Genomic DNA, 16,157 nt, shown 5'->3' on the forward strand with positions numbered 1-16,157 from the left:
AATAAATAAGTTCATAAGGATAAGTTCAAAAACAAAATGCATAAGGCTTTCATGAAGAAATTATTCAGCTATATTTCAGTTTCTGATGTTTTTATGTATCCTGTTTACTCCAGACAAAGTTTCCTCATTAAGTATGCAGCTAGCTAATCTGCGTGATTATAAGTGCCCTACAGAGGAAAGGGAGCTTTGAGTTGCTTTCTCTTAGATCTTTACTGTGTGTATTGACGTACAAATAGCTAATACATCCAAGGGTGTTTTAACACAATCCAGACTTCAACATAAAAAACTCAATGTCCTGCTCAGTTCAACCTTGAAGGAGACTCCAATTTAGTTTAAAAACAGCCACAAGCGACCATAATGACTGGAGCCCAGATGGTAAAGTGTAACTGCTTCAGTAAGATCCTAACGGGTCATCAGCTTCAGTGAGATCCTAACGGGTCATCAGCTTCAGTGAGATCCTAACGGGTCATCAGCTTCAGTAAGATCCTAACGGGTCATCAGCTTCAGTGAGATCTTAACGGGACAATGCTTTCAAAAGCGGCACTCAACTCCCCGTGCACAGATGAAATGACTCCTTGGTGGGTTGGGGCTGTTTTCCTAAAATGTACAGGGCGTCCCGTCCATGTCCCTGCCTCATCTCTCGGGTGAGAAGCGTCGTTGATGTGCGTTTTATTTGGGTTGTGTTTCAGGCCACAGCACGCAGATGCACAGGGACATCAGCCAAAGAGTGAGAGTTAAAGATTTCGGGTTAGTTCGGGTTAGGGTTAGTTAAGGCTGTATTCATGCATTCAAGCAAGGGAGGTCTCTCTGCCTGGGGCCCCACAGACAGCAGAAAAAACTAAAATATCAACTAGAGTTTTTCCAACATGGGAGTATTTCCCCAGGAAAAGGCATGGATAGAGTCAAAGCCCCTCTGTGATTAGATGTAATGAGGCCCCTCAGACCTGCGGCAGCCGTCTGGTCTGCAGTGTGTCAGTCATCACCTCTCCACCAAGTGCACGACTGAACCAACTTTACCGTTTTATATGACTGAACCAACTTTACCGTTTATATCACTAAACAAACGGTTTTATATGGAAGGGGAAGTTGGTGTCAATTGCTTCGGAGCAACATGCGGCGTCCAGTGCCACAGATTTAAAGTGAGAATGCAGATTTAAAGTGAGAATGGGAATTTGTCTTGTTTTCATGGCAGACACTCCTTCAGGGTAGCATAAAAGGGACCAATTAAAAACCTCCTTGCCACTCCACCAGGAGGGCACCAGCTGAAAGGAATCTTGAAAAGAAGTAAATATTGTAAGCAGTTTTCCCAGTTTAATGGACCTGGGGCCTCATTTATAAACGTTGCGTATGCACAAAAGAATGCGTACGCCACTTTCTAAGCAAACTTTGGCATATATAAAAAGCCTCTCTTACAATGAATAAACAAGCAGGTGTTTGATTGATGCTCCCTGGAGTGCCCAAAAAATATGATTTAGGATGATAAATATAAACAGAGATGTTGTTGTAAAATAATCCCTCAAATATGTAGACGAATTGTTAAACAATACTTCATGTTATTAAATGTATTCTCATAAATAATATGGTGAACAAATTACGCTGCACTGATGCCGTTTACAATGCGTCAGTCGGGCAGATACGAGTGCATAGTTTCATATATTATCATATATTTCATCATATTCATATATTATGTTTTATAATGTGTTTATTGTTATGGATTTTTGTTCGTTTTATCTCTTAATTTTGTAACTGTGTTTTCAATGGTGCTAGACAAATAATGTGTATTATTATCATTATTATTATTATTATCATCGTCATCATCACATTCGTTGTGCAGAACTGTTCGTCATTTACAATCAATCAGGATAATTCCCACACCTGTAGCTTTTCAGAGGCAATCAAATGGCTGAAATCCCTTTTCTTGGCCTTCTTTTCAGCGTTTGCCATTGTCGTCTTTGTGAAATGCATATTCATTAGGGGTGTTTCACTGCCTATTTATAGGCAACTGTGGGCGGGACATGAAGCTGGCAAAGGTGCGCCACATTTAGAGTTGATTGTGATTTATAAGGAAAACTGGCGTGGGACGTGCGTATGCACTGTTTTATAAATCAGAATATTTTTGTGCGTACGCACGTCCTGGGTTTCATGCGTACGCAACCTTTTGACGTGAATCCTACGCACAGTTTTATAAATGAGGCCTTTTCCAGCTGCACGCACATGAACAAGAGCTCCACACAGAGAGGGCAACAGACACGTGGGCGGCCCCACATGTTGCCCTCAGTAACAGATGAGACCTGTGTGTGAACATCCCAGCCCTGTGTGTGAACATCCCAGCCCTGTGTGAGAACATCCCAGCCCTGTGTGTGAACATCCCAGCCCTGTGTGTGAACATCCCAGCCGTGTGTGTGAACATCCCAGCCCTGTGTGTGAACATCCCAGCCCTGTGTGTGAACATCCCAGCCGTGTGTGTGAACATCCCAGCCCTGTGTGTGAACATCCCAGCCCTGTGTGTGAACATCCCAGCCCTGTGTGTGAACATCTCAGCCCTGTGTGTGGACATCCCAGCCCTGTGTGTGGACATCTCAGCCCTGTGTGTGAACATCCCAGCCCTGTGTGTGAACATCCCAGCCCTGTGTGTGGACATCCCAGCCCTGTGTGTGGACATCTCAGCCCTGTGTGAACATCCCAGCCCTGTGTGAACATCCCAGCCCTGTGTGTGAACATCTCAGCCCTGTGTGTGGACATCCCAGCCCTGTGTGTGAACATCCCAGCCCTGTGTGTGAACATCCCAGCCCTGTGTGTGAACATCCCAGCCCTGTGTGTGGACATCCCAGCCCTGTGTGTGAACATCCCAGCCCTGTGTGTGAACATCCCAGCCAGATAACTGCACCCAGCAGCGCGGCGGATTCAAGGTGCAAAAGGGGTTCAGATATTCAGGCCATTTTCAGTGTAAGAGGGATTTTCCTTCTTAAGGAGCCAGATTGTATTGAATCTTATTTGACTAAATAGCAGACAATCTCTTTTCAAATGTTGGAATTCTGCAAATATTAAGATTTTCCTCATTTTGGTCATGAACCAGAAATGAAATGAGCCAAGTGCTAAATACTGATGACCTCCATTGCTGAAACTTCTTGTTCTAAAGAGATCCACACACACATCCCACACCCACACACATCACACACACATCAGTGAACCCAACCCTATTGGACCAGAAATACAAAGTCTAAAATGAACCATTTTTATTTGCACAGGACAACCATAGTACATGTTATATAGAAAAATAATCTTAATTATTCTGCTTTGGACGCATGTCTAAATCTGTTTCTTTCCTTTATGCACACACCATTCATTAGATTAACGCCCTCAGGCAGAGCCAGTCACGCATGTGTGTGAAAACTCAACCAGAACTTTAAACTCAGATCACCACTCATATTTAGCTGAACTCAAATTCCCTTTCATATGAACAAACTGAATAATTCACAAATAGGGCTAGGCCTGTTAAACACAATTAGAAGGCGGAACAGACTGCATTTTTACAAATAACTTTTCTTTTTGTGTTTTATAAATACGGTATAAACGGTGATGTGCTCCAGAGGCGGACTGATGGAGCTGCATGTGCAACTAGAGAGAGGTTTGCCCAGAGAGTTTGGGGTGGGATTTGAACCCCAGCCTCTCACTTGCCCCAAGATTTGCCAGACGAACATGTTACCAGTCAGCTAATGACAAAACCGGCACTAGGCAACAGGGTTACTTCATCAGGGAGCGTTCTCATGGTAACGAGCCTTCGCCGCACTTCAGCGTGCGAACTAGCGGAGCTAACAAGCTAACAATCGAACCTCGCTACCATGCAGAGAGGGGGCCTGTGAAGCAGGCTCTTAACCCAGGGCAAGGAGGACGGAATGCTCCAGTAAAAACCTGTTTATTGATCAGTCGTTGCAATATTGAGGAACACTAGCAAACAGTGTTTAATTCCGCACAACAGCACTGCTTTCACTTGTGGTTCTTATCAAAGCCTTTTTTTTTTTCTTTTTTTTTCTCACACCACTTGAAACATAAATAACACACCATTATTGCTAATTAGATCTCCTGGATAAGTACACACACACACATACGAGCACAAACTAACTGGACAGAGGGATTAGATAGTAAAGCAAAATACATTGTATTGAATAGAAAATTAATATTAATTTAGCATTATTTTGTGAAAAAAAAAAGAAAAGAAAGTCTCCTTCAACAAATAATCCAATAAATTCCAGATTTCAACAAGAAAAACACTATTCTAAACAAAACAATTCTTTTAAATATAAACTTAACATTAAGCCTCATTATTTGAACATATTACAACTGAGATAATTAACCTATTTTCTTTAAGCAAGTTATTTTGTCAATGGATTTCTTTTGTTTGGATAATAAGTTATGTAGGAAACCTGAAATAAATCACAACAATGACCCAACAATCATTCATAAAACTGTATCTGGGCACAAAACAAAAAGTGAATGATCCAAAATAAAACAAGCATTTGAATGGTTAGTGCTTATTTACAGTTTTATAAGAAAGACCGTTTGAAGAGTTAGTGCATATTTACAGTTTAAGAAGATGAGAAAGGCAGCTCATTCAGACCCATTTGCTTGGGATTTTTGGTCAATGTCTTCAGAAGGAACTTCCTGGAAGACAAAATAATTTCTTCACGTTATTTTTATACTTTTTAAAATCAAATTTTTTCAACAAAGAACTTATTATATACATTTAAGAATTGTTTCTCATACTTAAATTACTACATTTTATAGTAATTGGACCGGAGCAGAAGCTCAGAGAAGAAATAAAATAATTCCTAAAATGAACCATCTCCGGGCTTCCACACATCAGTGGAAGAGCCCAGCACTCCAGAGGGGCAGTGTGGGAAAGGCACAGGAGTCACATCAATAAAACAAACAGCACAATGATTTTATCTTGCTCACCATGTTTAAACAGCATTACACCTCGTGCTATTTCCAGAACACAAGATGGCATTTAAATCATGACACTACTCTGCATTTCGCTTGTCCCAGATAATGGGACAGTCAAACATCCTGACCCTTCACAAAAGGCATGAGGTCTCCATGACAAAAATACAGGAATCAAATATTAAATTGACATGTTGGAGGCAGACTTCTATAAATGTCATATAATTCAGTGCAATATCAGTACATCTACAGAGAAATATTCAAATTAAGATTTAAATTATTTAAATAGCTGGATCAGGTTGCTACTTTCAAACCTGTAAACATTCTTGATAATTTGTATTTTGGGGTGGTCAAACAGGCATAGCAGGTCATAACACTGGTAACAATAAAGCCATGCATTATTCAGAGTATTATGAGGAAATGGTTTCATCTCATTTAATCTTGTCCTGCCTGGTGTTGTTTGCCAGTCAAAATGGGGTAACATGTAGTAAAGTGCTTCACCAGAACTGTGTGAAATTAGCATCACCTTCCAGTACTGCCCGACACATAACAGTGTGAACATACCTTCTGTAAAACACCTTGCAATTCCTTAATCACTCCATTCAGGTCAGAGACCGTTTTATTCAGCTGGTCTTCGAACAAACTTTTCGTCTCCTCCGTGGCGGTCAGACTGCCCTCGGTTTGAGCCAGCTTGGTCTTCAGCTCGTCGAGCTCACACACGAGGCTGCGATTGGTCGTTTCCAGGTGTAGTATGTGTTTTGCATCCTCATCTACAGTGGAATTGCATTCAGCCCAAAATATTAATCAGGGAGAAAAGTGGCTAGTTTCATCTGGGACAGGGGCATCAACCACAAGAACTCAATTGCTGATGGACTGTACCAACAATTTAGTTTGACTTAAATATGAACTTTGAGTAATTCACATTAAAGATAAAATCATGAAGATAAAATCATTAAGAATAAATTGATTGACAGTTGACTAGAGATTACGCAGGGGACAATCGCCCGGAGCAATGGCTGAAGGGGCCCAACAGACACGCACGCAAGCACGCACGCACGCACGCACGCACGCACGCACGCACACACACTCACAGAGACGCAACAACGCACACACACTCACAGAGACGCACGCACACACACTCACAGACGCACGCACGCATGCACACACACTCACAGATGCACAGACACGCAGACACGCAGACACGCAGACACGCAGACACGCAGACACGCAGACACACAGACACACAGACACACAGACACACAGACACACAGACACACAGACACAGAGCAGGGGAGGAGTCGCTCGAGCAGGGAACACTAACATCCCTACTGCCTGTATCCCTTCCACTCCCTGGAGCGATACAGAGCAATAACAGGCTGCAGGCCGGTAGAGACCCAGGTGCTCATTCACCACCAGACCCTTTAGACTGCAGGTCAAAATCAAGAATGAAGGCTTCCACCGTCAACAGAGGCAGGAGCTCCGACAGGGCCGAAAGGCTCAACAACCCGATGACTTGCTACGTACCGATCTTAGTGTCCTGAGTCATCAACTTCTGCTCCACATCCTCCCGGCCCCTCTCGCTCTTCTCCAGCTTCTGCATCATGCTGCTGACGTCCAGCATGGCGCCGTTAAACACCACCATCCCGCCAGACTGCTGTTCGCTGGCAGCACCCAGGCGTGCGCGGCAGGGCAGCAAGGCCGTGTTCCCTGGAGCACATCAGTCAGGCGCTACCACACACACTACTCTCATCACTAATACCACTAAGTTACAATGAATACAGCGAATAGCTTGGGGGTCTGACCAAAAAGGCAAACATGTTGGGGGCAGTGCAGTGCAGTGCAGTGTAATGTAGTGTGTAGTGTAAAGTAGCTTAGTGTAGTTCAGTGTAATGTAACGTAATGTAGTGTAATGTATTGTAGTGTAATATAATGTAACAGTGTAATGTAACGTAGTGTAGTGTAATGTAGTGTAATGTATTGTAGTGGTGTAATGTAGTGTAGTGTAATGTAGTGTAACGTAATGTAGTGTAGTGTAATGTATTGTAGTGTAATGTAATGTAATGTAACGTAATGTAGTGTAATGTAATGTAATTTAGTGTAAAGGGGGTCTAACCTAAAAGGCCATCCAGGGAAGCCTCAGGGACAACAGGTGAGCCTTCGTCTTTGGCCCGGTCGGTCAGTTTCCTGTAGAAGCAGGACTCCTTCACAAATGGCTTATTTAACAATTTCTTGACCTGGAAATAAACAAAATACATTTTACACTCAAGAGATCACTTAAGCAGTTGTGAAGTTAACAGGGTTTCCACAAACTTAGGTTTGCGAAAAGCAAGACAACAATGAGAATGCACATCAAGCACATCCAGACTAATGAATAACCATTAACCAGGGTAAAGGTCATATTTCACAATGTTTGTGGGCAACAGTTAGTGGGAAGAAATACAAAACAAATATCAGAAAATAAACTGGAAATGAAAAGTAACAAATGAAAAAAAGGAAAACTGCACTACAAAGGAGCATTTAAATGTTTTAAATTGTTACACAGAAAGTATACTGTAGCATGCAGGTGTGTGCAGCCTGTTCAGTGTGGGATCAGGGCTGGATGGGGGCCTACCTGGGCCCGGGACAGGTGCAGTCCCAGAGTGTACATAATCTCCTCCAGGTCCTTCTCCAGCAGGTACCCACAGTGACTCTGATCGAAGTACACAAACGCCATCAGAAGGTCTCTGTTGTGTGTGACCATCTGCTTCTTCTCCTGCAAAAAACAGACAAACTCTCACCAGAGTGAAGACACACTAAACTAAAACAGACATTACATTACGCACATACTGACACTCACACAAGACACTCACACACTCAGGACAGGCTGAATAGATGGCGTGCCCCTGTAGTCCAGGGAGTGACATTTAATAAAAGTTCAGTAAGCATCTTCAACTATTTTATTCTGTGTCATAAAAAGCTGTTGATGCATTACTGAATTAAGCCTGAAGTTTATTATTATAAGTTTAGCATTATTTCCAATTTTGTAAAGTGGGGAGAACCCCTCATCAAGCCTAGCAATCTGCATAAAGAGGGCACCTTATCTTTTGAAGACCTCTCTTTGGACTTCCTGTCGTCTCTCCGCTCGTCTCTGCGGTCCCGTCCGTTGGAGTCTTCATCGTCTTTATCTGAGGGAGGGAGGCGGATCTTAAGCTGTGGATGAGCGTGACTGGATAAAATCAGCACAGATTATACTGTGGATGAGCGTGACTGGATAAAATCAGCACAGATTATACTGTGGATGAGCGTGACTGGATAAAATCAGCACCGATTATACTGTGGATGAGCGTGACTGGATAAAATCAGCACAGATTATACTGTGGATGAGCGTGACTGGATAAAATCAGCACAGATTATACTGTGGATGAGCGTGACTGGATAAAATCAGCACAGATTATACTGTGGATGAGCGTGACTGGATAAAATCAGCACAGATTACGCCACAGCTCTGAAGAATGACCATTAAAACATGGTGATGCATCGTTAGGACCTCATTACAACATGTGGGCTATCCTACATGAACCTGATTGGATTTTGCATAAAGATTGCAGCTACACAATGAAAGAAGCCTGTTTGAAATATAAGGCTACTGCAAAGCGCACATTTATCTGCCATTTAAAGTTGAAAGTAGTTCAGTAAGTACGTTCTGAAAGACTTTAATTCCTAAAGCGGAAGTATCTCAGGGGTTTAATCAGAAACTTTGGCTTGTTTGTGTTTCTGGAAACTCGGGCGTACCGTCATAATCTTCATCGTCTCCCTCCTCTGCCTCCATGGGGTCGTACTCCTCCGCATTGCCCTCATCCTCCTCCTCTTCCTCCTTCAGCACCCTCTCCTTCTCCTCCTCCTGCGGCAGTGACACTTGTCACCAAGGAGACCTTCAGCCCGCCCCATTTACCACACATCTAAATACCCCCCATTTAACACACATCTAAATACCCCCCATTTACCACACATCTAAATACCCCCCATTTACCACACATCTAAATACCCCCCTATTTATCACACATCTAAATACCCCCCATTTACCACAAATCTAAATACCCCCCATTTACCACACATCTAAATACACCCCTATTTACCACACATCTAAATACCCCCCATTTACCACACATCTAAATACACCCCTATTTACCACACATCTAAATACCACCCCACCTTCCTGTCCTCCCTCTCGTCCTTCATCTTCTTCACTGCTGGCTCCTCATCCTCCTTTTCCTTCTTAATGTCTTTCTTCTCCTCTTTCTTCTCCTCCTTCTTCTCCACCTCCTTCTTCCCCTTGTCTCTCTTCTCCTTCTTCTCATCCTTGAAGGGCAGTGCTGCCAGGGATCTGTAGATCCTGTAGCCAAAATCTCGCTGGAGCATCTCGTTAAAAAGCTCAGCGAAGAGAGAGACCTGCAGGACACAACATGGAGACCAGCCTCAGGGTAGCCATCAACTAACATCACCAATAACAACAAATAAAGACCAGCCTCAGGGTAGCCATCAACTAACATCACCAAAAACAACAAAAAAAACCAAGAGCTGGGGAGGAGGGGGGGGCTCTCACCTCAAAGGAGTGCTCCTTGTTATCCTCCAGTCTGTAGTCCAGCAGGACGCTCAGAGACATCACGCTGCAGTCAAACTTGCCATTTTTCGCCGCCCAGTTGGGGTGCACGATGATGGTGGGCTCGTCGGGCAGGATATAGCGCCTTTCCCGCCGCTGCCTCTCCACGTCCTGCTGCCGCTTGCGCTCCTCCTCCTGCGGGAGGCGTGTGACGTGCAGTGAGTGCCGGCCGAGCGTACTAACCCCACCTCTCTGTACTAACCCCACAGGCTCTCTGTACTAACCCCACCTCTCTGTACTAACCCCACCTCTCTGTACTAACCCCACCTCTCTGTACTAACCCCACAGGCTCTCTGGCCTAACCACACCTCTCTGTACTAACCCCACAGGCTCTCTGGCCTAACCCCACCTCTCTGTACTAACCCCACAGGCTCTCTGGCCTAACCCCACCTCTCTGTACTAACCCCACCTCTCTGTACTAACCCCACAGGCTCTCTGGCCTAACCCCACCTCTCTGTACTAACCCCACAGGCTCTCTGGCCTAACCCCACCTCTCTGTACTAACCCCACCTCTCTGTACTAACCCCACAGGCTCTCTGGCCTAACCCCACCTCTCTGTACTAACCCCACAGGCTCTCTGGCCTAACCCCACCTCTCTGTACTAACCCCACAGGCTCTCTGGCCTCTCTGTACTAACCCCACCTCTCTGTACTAACCCCACAGGCTCTCTGGCCTAACCCCACCTCTCTGTACTAACCCCACAGGCTCTCTGGCCTAACCCCACCTCTCTGTACTAACCCCACAGGCTCTCTGGCCTCTCTGTACTAACCCCACCTCTCTGTACTAACCCCATAGGCTCTCTGGCCTAACCCCACCTCTCTGTACTAACCCCACAGGCTCTCTGGCCTAACCCCACCTCTCTGTACTAACCCCACAGGCTCTCTGGCCTCTCTGTACTAACCCCACCGCTCTGTACTAACCCCACAGGCTCTCTGGCCTAACCCCACCTCTCTGTACTAACCCCACAGGCTCTCTGTACTAACCCCACAGGCTCTCTGTACTAACCCCACCTCTCTGGCCTAACCCCACCTCTCTGGCCTAACCCCACCTCTCTGTACTAACCCCACCTCTCTGTACTAACCCCACCTCTCTGTACTAACCCCACCTCTCTGTACTAACCCCACCTCTCTGTACTAACCCCACCTCTCTGGCCTAACCACCCCTCTCTGTACTAACCCCACCTCTCTGGCCTCTCTGGCCTAACCCCACCTCTCTGGCCTAACCCCACCTCTCTGGCCTCTCTGGCCTAACCCCACCTCTCTGTACTAACCCCACAGGCTCTCTGGCCTCTCTGTACTAACCCCACAGGCTCTCTGGCCTAACCCCACCTCTCTGGCCTAACCCCACCTCTCTGGCCTAACCCCACCTCTCGGTCCTCCTCGGAGCGGGCTGGCTCCTCTTCCTCTACGGGAGGTGGCTCGGGCTTTTCGGGCTCCTGCGCCTCCTCCAGCTGCTCCTCCAGCTTCAGCTGCTTGGTGAGGCGCGCGATCAGCTGCGACTTCAGCCCCTTGGAGCTCAGGGTCCGGCTCTCCAGCTCCTTCCGCAGGTCATTCACCTGGAGGGAGAACAGGGCGCCATTTCATACGTTTAACAGTGCAACAGGGCGCCATTTCATACGTTTAACAGTGCAACAGGGCGCCATTTCATACCTTTAATTGCCAACCAGGCACCATTTTGTGTGTTTAACAGTGCAAACAGAGCATTATTTTGTGTGTTTAACAGTGCAAACAGAGCATTATTTTGTGTGTTTAACAGTGCAACAGAGCAATAACATAATATAATTATGGTACATATGATTGACATGCTGTAGAGCAGGGTAGAACAATTCCTGGAGCTTTCCATTACAACCATAATTTGGCACATCTGATTCTACTAATTAGCACTTAAGGGAGATTGGTAGCTGCTGAAGGACATGTGCATTGTTTGGCTTCTACATGGACCATGGATCTACAGGACAGAACAGCTCCAGGAGCAGGATTGGGCAGCCCTGATGTAGAGAACAAAGCCAGATTTATTTTAAACACCTCTCACCTTCCCCACAATTACAGCCAAAATAATTCCCACAAAATACAAAAGCAAGCTTCTCAAAGCACAGAGAGCACACATTAAACATAACAGCTAATTTCTGGAGTGGTTGACCAGTCTCCTACCTTCATCGACTTGGGGTCCAGCTTGGCCCAATGCGTGGGAGTGGTGACCTCCTTCAAATCCTCTTCATCCTTCTCCTCTTCCTCCTGGAGGAAGAAAAGTTAAGAGAAAGAGACGGGGAGAAAGAGGGCGAGAAGAGACAGGGGTAAACGAACCACTCCCTCTCCCTGAGAGACGTGAAACACAGCTGATCCGTGCAAGGTCACACTCTCTCACTGCTCCTCCTATCAAGTTCCCGATTGGTTCTCAAGGTCCACTGCTAGAGGACACGGACACTCTCTACCCTTTACAAACCCCAAATGCCACCCATCAGCCAATCAAAGCCCGTTCTGTGGAACACAAAAAGGTAATCAATGACAGTAGGTCCAAGGGATATATAGGACAGACTCTCTCAAAGCTGGCGTCCAAACTCTTTGCGTGTGAGAGCCCTCAGGCTTAGCAGCACTCTGTGTGCGTGTGAGAGCCCTTGGGCCTATCAGCACTCTCTCAAACTCTGTGCGTGTGAGAGCCCTTGGGCCTATCAGCACTATCAGCATTATCACTGAATAATTTACTGTAACAGACTGTTCTTCACCCAAACTTCCCTGGAAAAATCAGGTGCTTCACAGGAAGCTAAGTACAGTCCAATCAGAGGACTATACCATAAAAAGGGACAGACGTGAGACAGGACATGGGGAGTTTGGAGTTCAGTAGCTACTGAATTAAGAGGAACCAAAAAGGGAAAAAAATGGGCCAAAACAAACATTCACACAACTGGCTCTCCAGGTTCCAGCTTTCCAAAGCTCATTTTGGACTTTTACTTGGATTAATTGAAAAAACATTTCAAAAGCAGTTACATTTCAAATGCTGTCTTTTGCAGCGCAATATACATAATGTCTATACTACAAATACTGAGGGTAAAACAGGCCCGAACGAAGCTGGAAGCTGGTTGGCCAGTTGATGCAGTACGAGCTAAGCTCCTCCCACTGTGTGTGACGCCTGTGTGACAGGGGGTCTGCAGGGAGAGGGAGGGGCGGTGTGTGTGTGCTGCGTGCAGTGTGTGTGTGTGTTTCCTGTGCCTGTCAGAAGCGGAAATGAGGAGAAAGGGATTAGCGTTCAGTGCCTGTTCTGCATCAGCCTCCTTTCGTTCAGCCGAGAGTTTCTCTGCCAGCTGCTCCTTGAGTGCGCGGGCGAGCCACTCCCACTCTGAGCGGGTAGGAAGACAATGCCAAACATCCGGGAGAAACAAAACCACAGTCTCCACATGAGCGGGCACTGTGCGGCCCTTGTGTGTCTCCTCAGGGCGCTGATAGCGAATCTCTGCAAAGCGATACCTGTCGCAAAGGAAGAGCCGCATTGGAGAGAAAGATCCCGTCACACAACAAGCCCCACCCACACTGACAAGCCCCGCCCACACTGTGACAAGCCCCACCCACACTGACAAGCCCCGCCCGTACCCCACCTCCTCTGGGAGTGGCTTAACTTTCAGCTCCCTGACCTCATCAATAAGCCCCACCCCAAAACAAATGAAAATATGAAAAAAGGGAAAAAGGGGTCTGCAGTTCTCCACAGTCGATTTTCACAGGAAACACCAGGCAAACATCGTGGAAACTCACAGGCAAGAGCAAAACACAGTGTGCCCCCCCCCCCCCTCACAGGGTCCTACAGTGTCTGCAGAACGGCTTACAGCCCAAAGGTGTGAAAGTGACACTGGATCAAACACAGTAAACAGGTTAAATGTGTTTAAGTGCAGGACTGCGGTTCCTCCAGTCAGACGGGACTGCTGCACAACATTAGCAAAGGACATTGCAAAAATAAATCAAGAAATAAAATAAAAGTAATAAATAAATAAAGAGCAAATTAAGGACTGAATCAGTACAAAAAGAAGCATCCAGCAGATGAGTAGCCGGACTGGGAGAAACCCTGGACCAGTACCTCCCCTCCCCATCACAGCCCAAACCCGCGCAGAAGGACAGTGTGTGTGCAAAGGGCCGGTGGGAAGGCTCACTCACCACTGCGTGCACAAACTCAGATCAATGCCTGTCAGGGCCTTACAACAACGTATCGCCGTTTTAATGAGCACTGACGCGTCTTCCTCGGGATCCGCTCCGTCCAGGGAGGGGGACCAGTGGCCCCCGATAGCCATGGCCTCATCCTTACCCCGCATCCCAACCAGGAACTGCAAACAACACAGACCAGCCAATGAGAAACAGCCTGCTGCTGTAGAGATGTTTTTGTTGTACACGCATATGCTGCTGCTGCTGCTAATATGAGCAGGTCACATGAGCAGGCACATCTGAAATGACGGCTAAAATAACTGAGTAACAGACTGGAGAGCCATCCTCAGTGGAGTTGTTCCACATGATTGGTTCAGAAATGGAATAGGATATGACATCACAGGGGGCTCTCCAGCACAGTGGGCCTTTAACGGCCAGAGTGCACAGCAGAGCGGCACACCTTGATGAGGCGGGCGGGGTGCTGGAATGAATCCCGCAGCTCCTGCGTGTCCTCCGCCAGGGCACAGGACTTGTGGTACAGCTCGTCCAGGCTGGGGTTAGCGAGCAGCATCACCTGGGGAGCAAAACACCTGAGCTCAGTCTGCAGCGAAACCAAACCATCTTAGTGATAGGGTCTGAGCGGTATGGCTATCTTAGTGATAGGGTCTGAGTGGTATGGCTATCTTAGTGATAGGGTCTGAGTGGTATGGCTATCTTAGTGATAGGGTCTGAGTGGTATGGCTATCTTAGTGATAGGGTCTGAGCGGTATGGTTACCTTAGTGATAGGGTCTGAGTGGTATGGCTGTCTTAGTGATAGGGTCTGAGCGGTATGGCTATCTTAGTGATAGGGTCTGAGTGGTATGGCTATCTTAGTGATAGGGTCTGAGCGGTATGGCTATCTTAGTGATAGGGTCTGAGTGGTATGGCTATCTTAGTGATAGGGTCTGAGCGGTATGGCTATCTTAGTGATAGGGTCTGAGCGGTATGGCTATCTTAGTGATAGGGTCTGAGTGGTATGGCTATCTTAGTGATAGGGTCTGAGCGGTATGGCTATCTTAGTGATAGGGTCTGAGCGGTATGGCTATCTTAGTGATAGGGTCTGAGTGGTATGGCTATCTTAGTGATAGGGTCTGAGTGGTATGGCTATCTTAGTGATAGGGTCTGAGTGGTATGGCTATCTTAGTGATAGGGTCTGAGCGGTATGGCTATCTTAGTGATAGGGTCTGAGCGGTATGGCTATCTTAGTGATAGGGTCTGAGCGGTATGGCTATCTTAGTGATAGGGTCTGAGTGGTATGGCTATCTTAGTGATAGGGTCTGAGTGGTATGGTTACCTTAGTGATAGGGTCTGAGTGGTATGGCTATCTTAGTGATAGGGTCTGAGTGGTATGGCTATCTTAGTGATAGGGTCTGAGCGGTATGGTTATCTTAGTGATAGGGTCTGAGTGGTATGGCTATCTTAGCGATAGGGTCTGAGTGGTATGGCTATCTTAGTGATAGGGTCTGAGTGGTATGGCTGTCTTAGTGATAGGGTCTGAGTGGTATGGCTATCTTAGTGATAGGGTCTGAGTGGTATGGCTATCTTAGTGATAGGGTCTGAGTGGTATGGCTATCTTAGTCATAGGGTCTGAGCGGTATGGCTATCTTAGTGATAGGGTCTGAGCGGTATGGCTATCTTAGTGATAGGGTCTGAGCGGTATGGCTATCTTAGTGATAGGGTCTGAGCGGTATGGTTATCTTAGTGATAGGGTCTGAGCGGTATGGTTATCTTAGTGATAGGGTCTGAGTGGTATGGCTATCTTAGTGATAGGGTCTGAGCGGTATGGTTATCTTAGTGATAGGGTCTGAGCGGTATGGCTATCTTAGTGATAGGGTCTGAGTGGTATGGCTATCTTAGTGATAGGGTCTGAGCGGTATGGCTATCTTAGCGATAGGGTCTGAGTGGTATGGCTATCTTAGTGATAGGGTCTGAGTGGTATGGCTATCTTAGTGATAGGGTCTGAGCGGTATGGCTATCTTAGCGATAGGGTCTGAGTGGTATGGCTATCTTAGTGATAGGGTCTGAGCGGTATGGCTATCTTAGCGATAGGGTCTGAGTGGTATGGCTATCTTAGTGATAGGGTCTGAGCGGTATGGTTACCTTAGTGATAGGGTCTGAGCGGTATGGTTACCTTAGCGCTGTATGTGTGATTTGCGTCCGGCGGATCCAGAATGGCGGTGTTCTTGGTCAGCGGGTCCACCTCCCGGTTCATGATGTGGAAGTTGCAGTAATTGCCAAACTGGAAGGGCCGGGAGAGGGGGAAGCCGTCCACCCAGGAGAACTCCGCATGGAAGAAGTCGCTGGGGATGTACAGGCTCTGGTAGCGGCGGCGCAACTCCATCATGTCACAGCTGTAGCTGTAGAGTCACACACCCAGTTACATCCAGTTACACACACACACACACACACACAC

At 46.5% G+C, this 16,157-nt stretch overlaps 1 protein-coding gene across 3 annotated transcripts in view; it reads right to left on the bottom strand.

Annotated features, from left to right (window-relative positions):
• Window positions 1-3,221: 3,221 nt before the first annotated feature.
• Window positions 3,222-16,157, bottom strand: part of ccar1 (cell division cycle and apoptosis regulator 1) — a 22,598-nt gene continuing 9,662 nt past the window's right edge. For all 3 annotated transcript variants that reach the window (XM_061228056.1, XM_061228055.1, XM_061228053.1), the window contains 15 exons: window positions 15,876-16,101; window positions 14,165-14,278; window positions 13,720-13,886; window positions 12,831-13,041; window positions 11,731-11,814; window positions 10,947-11,135; window positions 9,524-9,715; window positions 9,133-9,369; window positions 8,713-8,821; window positions 8,017-8,105; window positions 7,553-7,693; window positions 7,055-7,175; window positions 6,466-6,648; window positions 5,506-5,711; window positions 3,222-4,662 (listed from right to left, as the gene is read on the bottom strand). In XM_061228056.1, the coding sequence (XP_061084040.1) occupies window positions 4,609-4,662; window positions 5,506-5,711; window positions 6,466-6,648; window positions 7,055-7,175; window positions 7,553-7,693; window positions 8,017-8,105; window positions 8,713-8,821; window positions 9,133-9,369; window positions 9,524-9,715; window positions 10,947-11,135; window positions 11,731-11,814; window positions 12,831-13,041; window positions 13,720-13,886; window positions 14,165-14,278; window positions 15,876-16,101 (2,323 nt within the window). In that variant the 3' untranslated portion in view covers window positions 3,222-4,608. The remainder of the gene's footprint in view (window positions 4,663-5,505; window positions 5,712-6,465; window positions 6,649-7,054; window positions 7,176-7,552; window positions 7,694-8,016; window positions 8,106-8,712; window positions 8,822-9,132; window positions 9,370-9,523; window positions 9,716-10,946; window positions 11,136-11,730; window positions 11,815-12,830; window positions 13,042-13,719; window positions 13,887-14,164; window positions 14,279-15,875; window positions 16,102-16,157) is intronic.

The sequence above is a fragment of the Conger conger genome, chromosome 18 (assembly GCF_963514075.1).
Source record: "Conger conger chromosome 18, fConCon1.1, whole genome shotgun sequence".
In the NCBI taxonomy this organism is placed as follows: domain Eukaryota; kingdom Metazoa; phylum Chordata; class Actinopteri; order Anguilliformes; family Congridae; genus Conger; species Conger conger.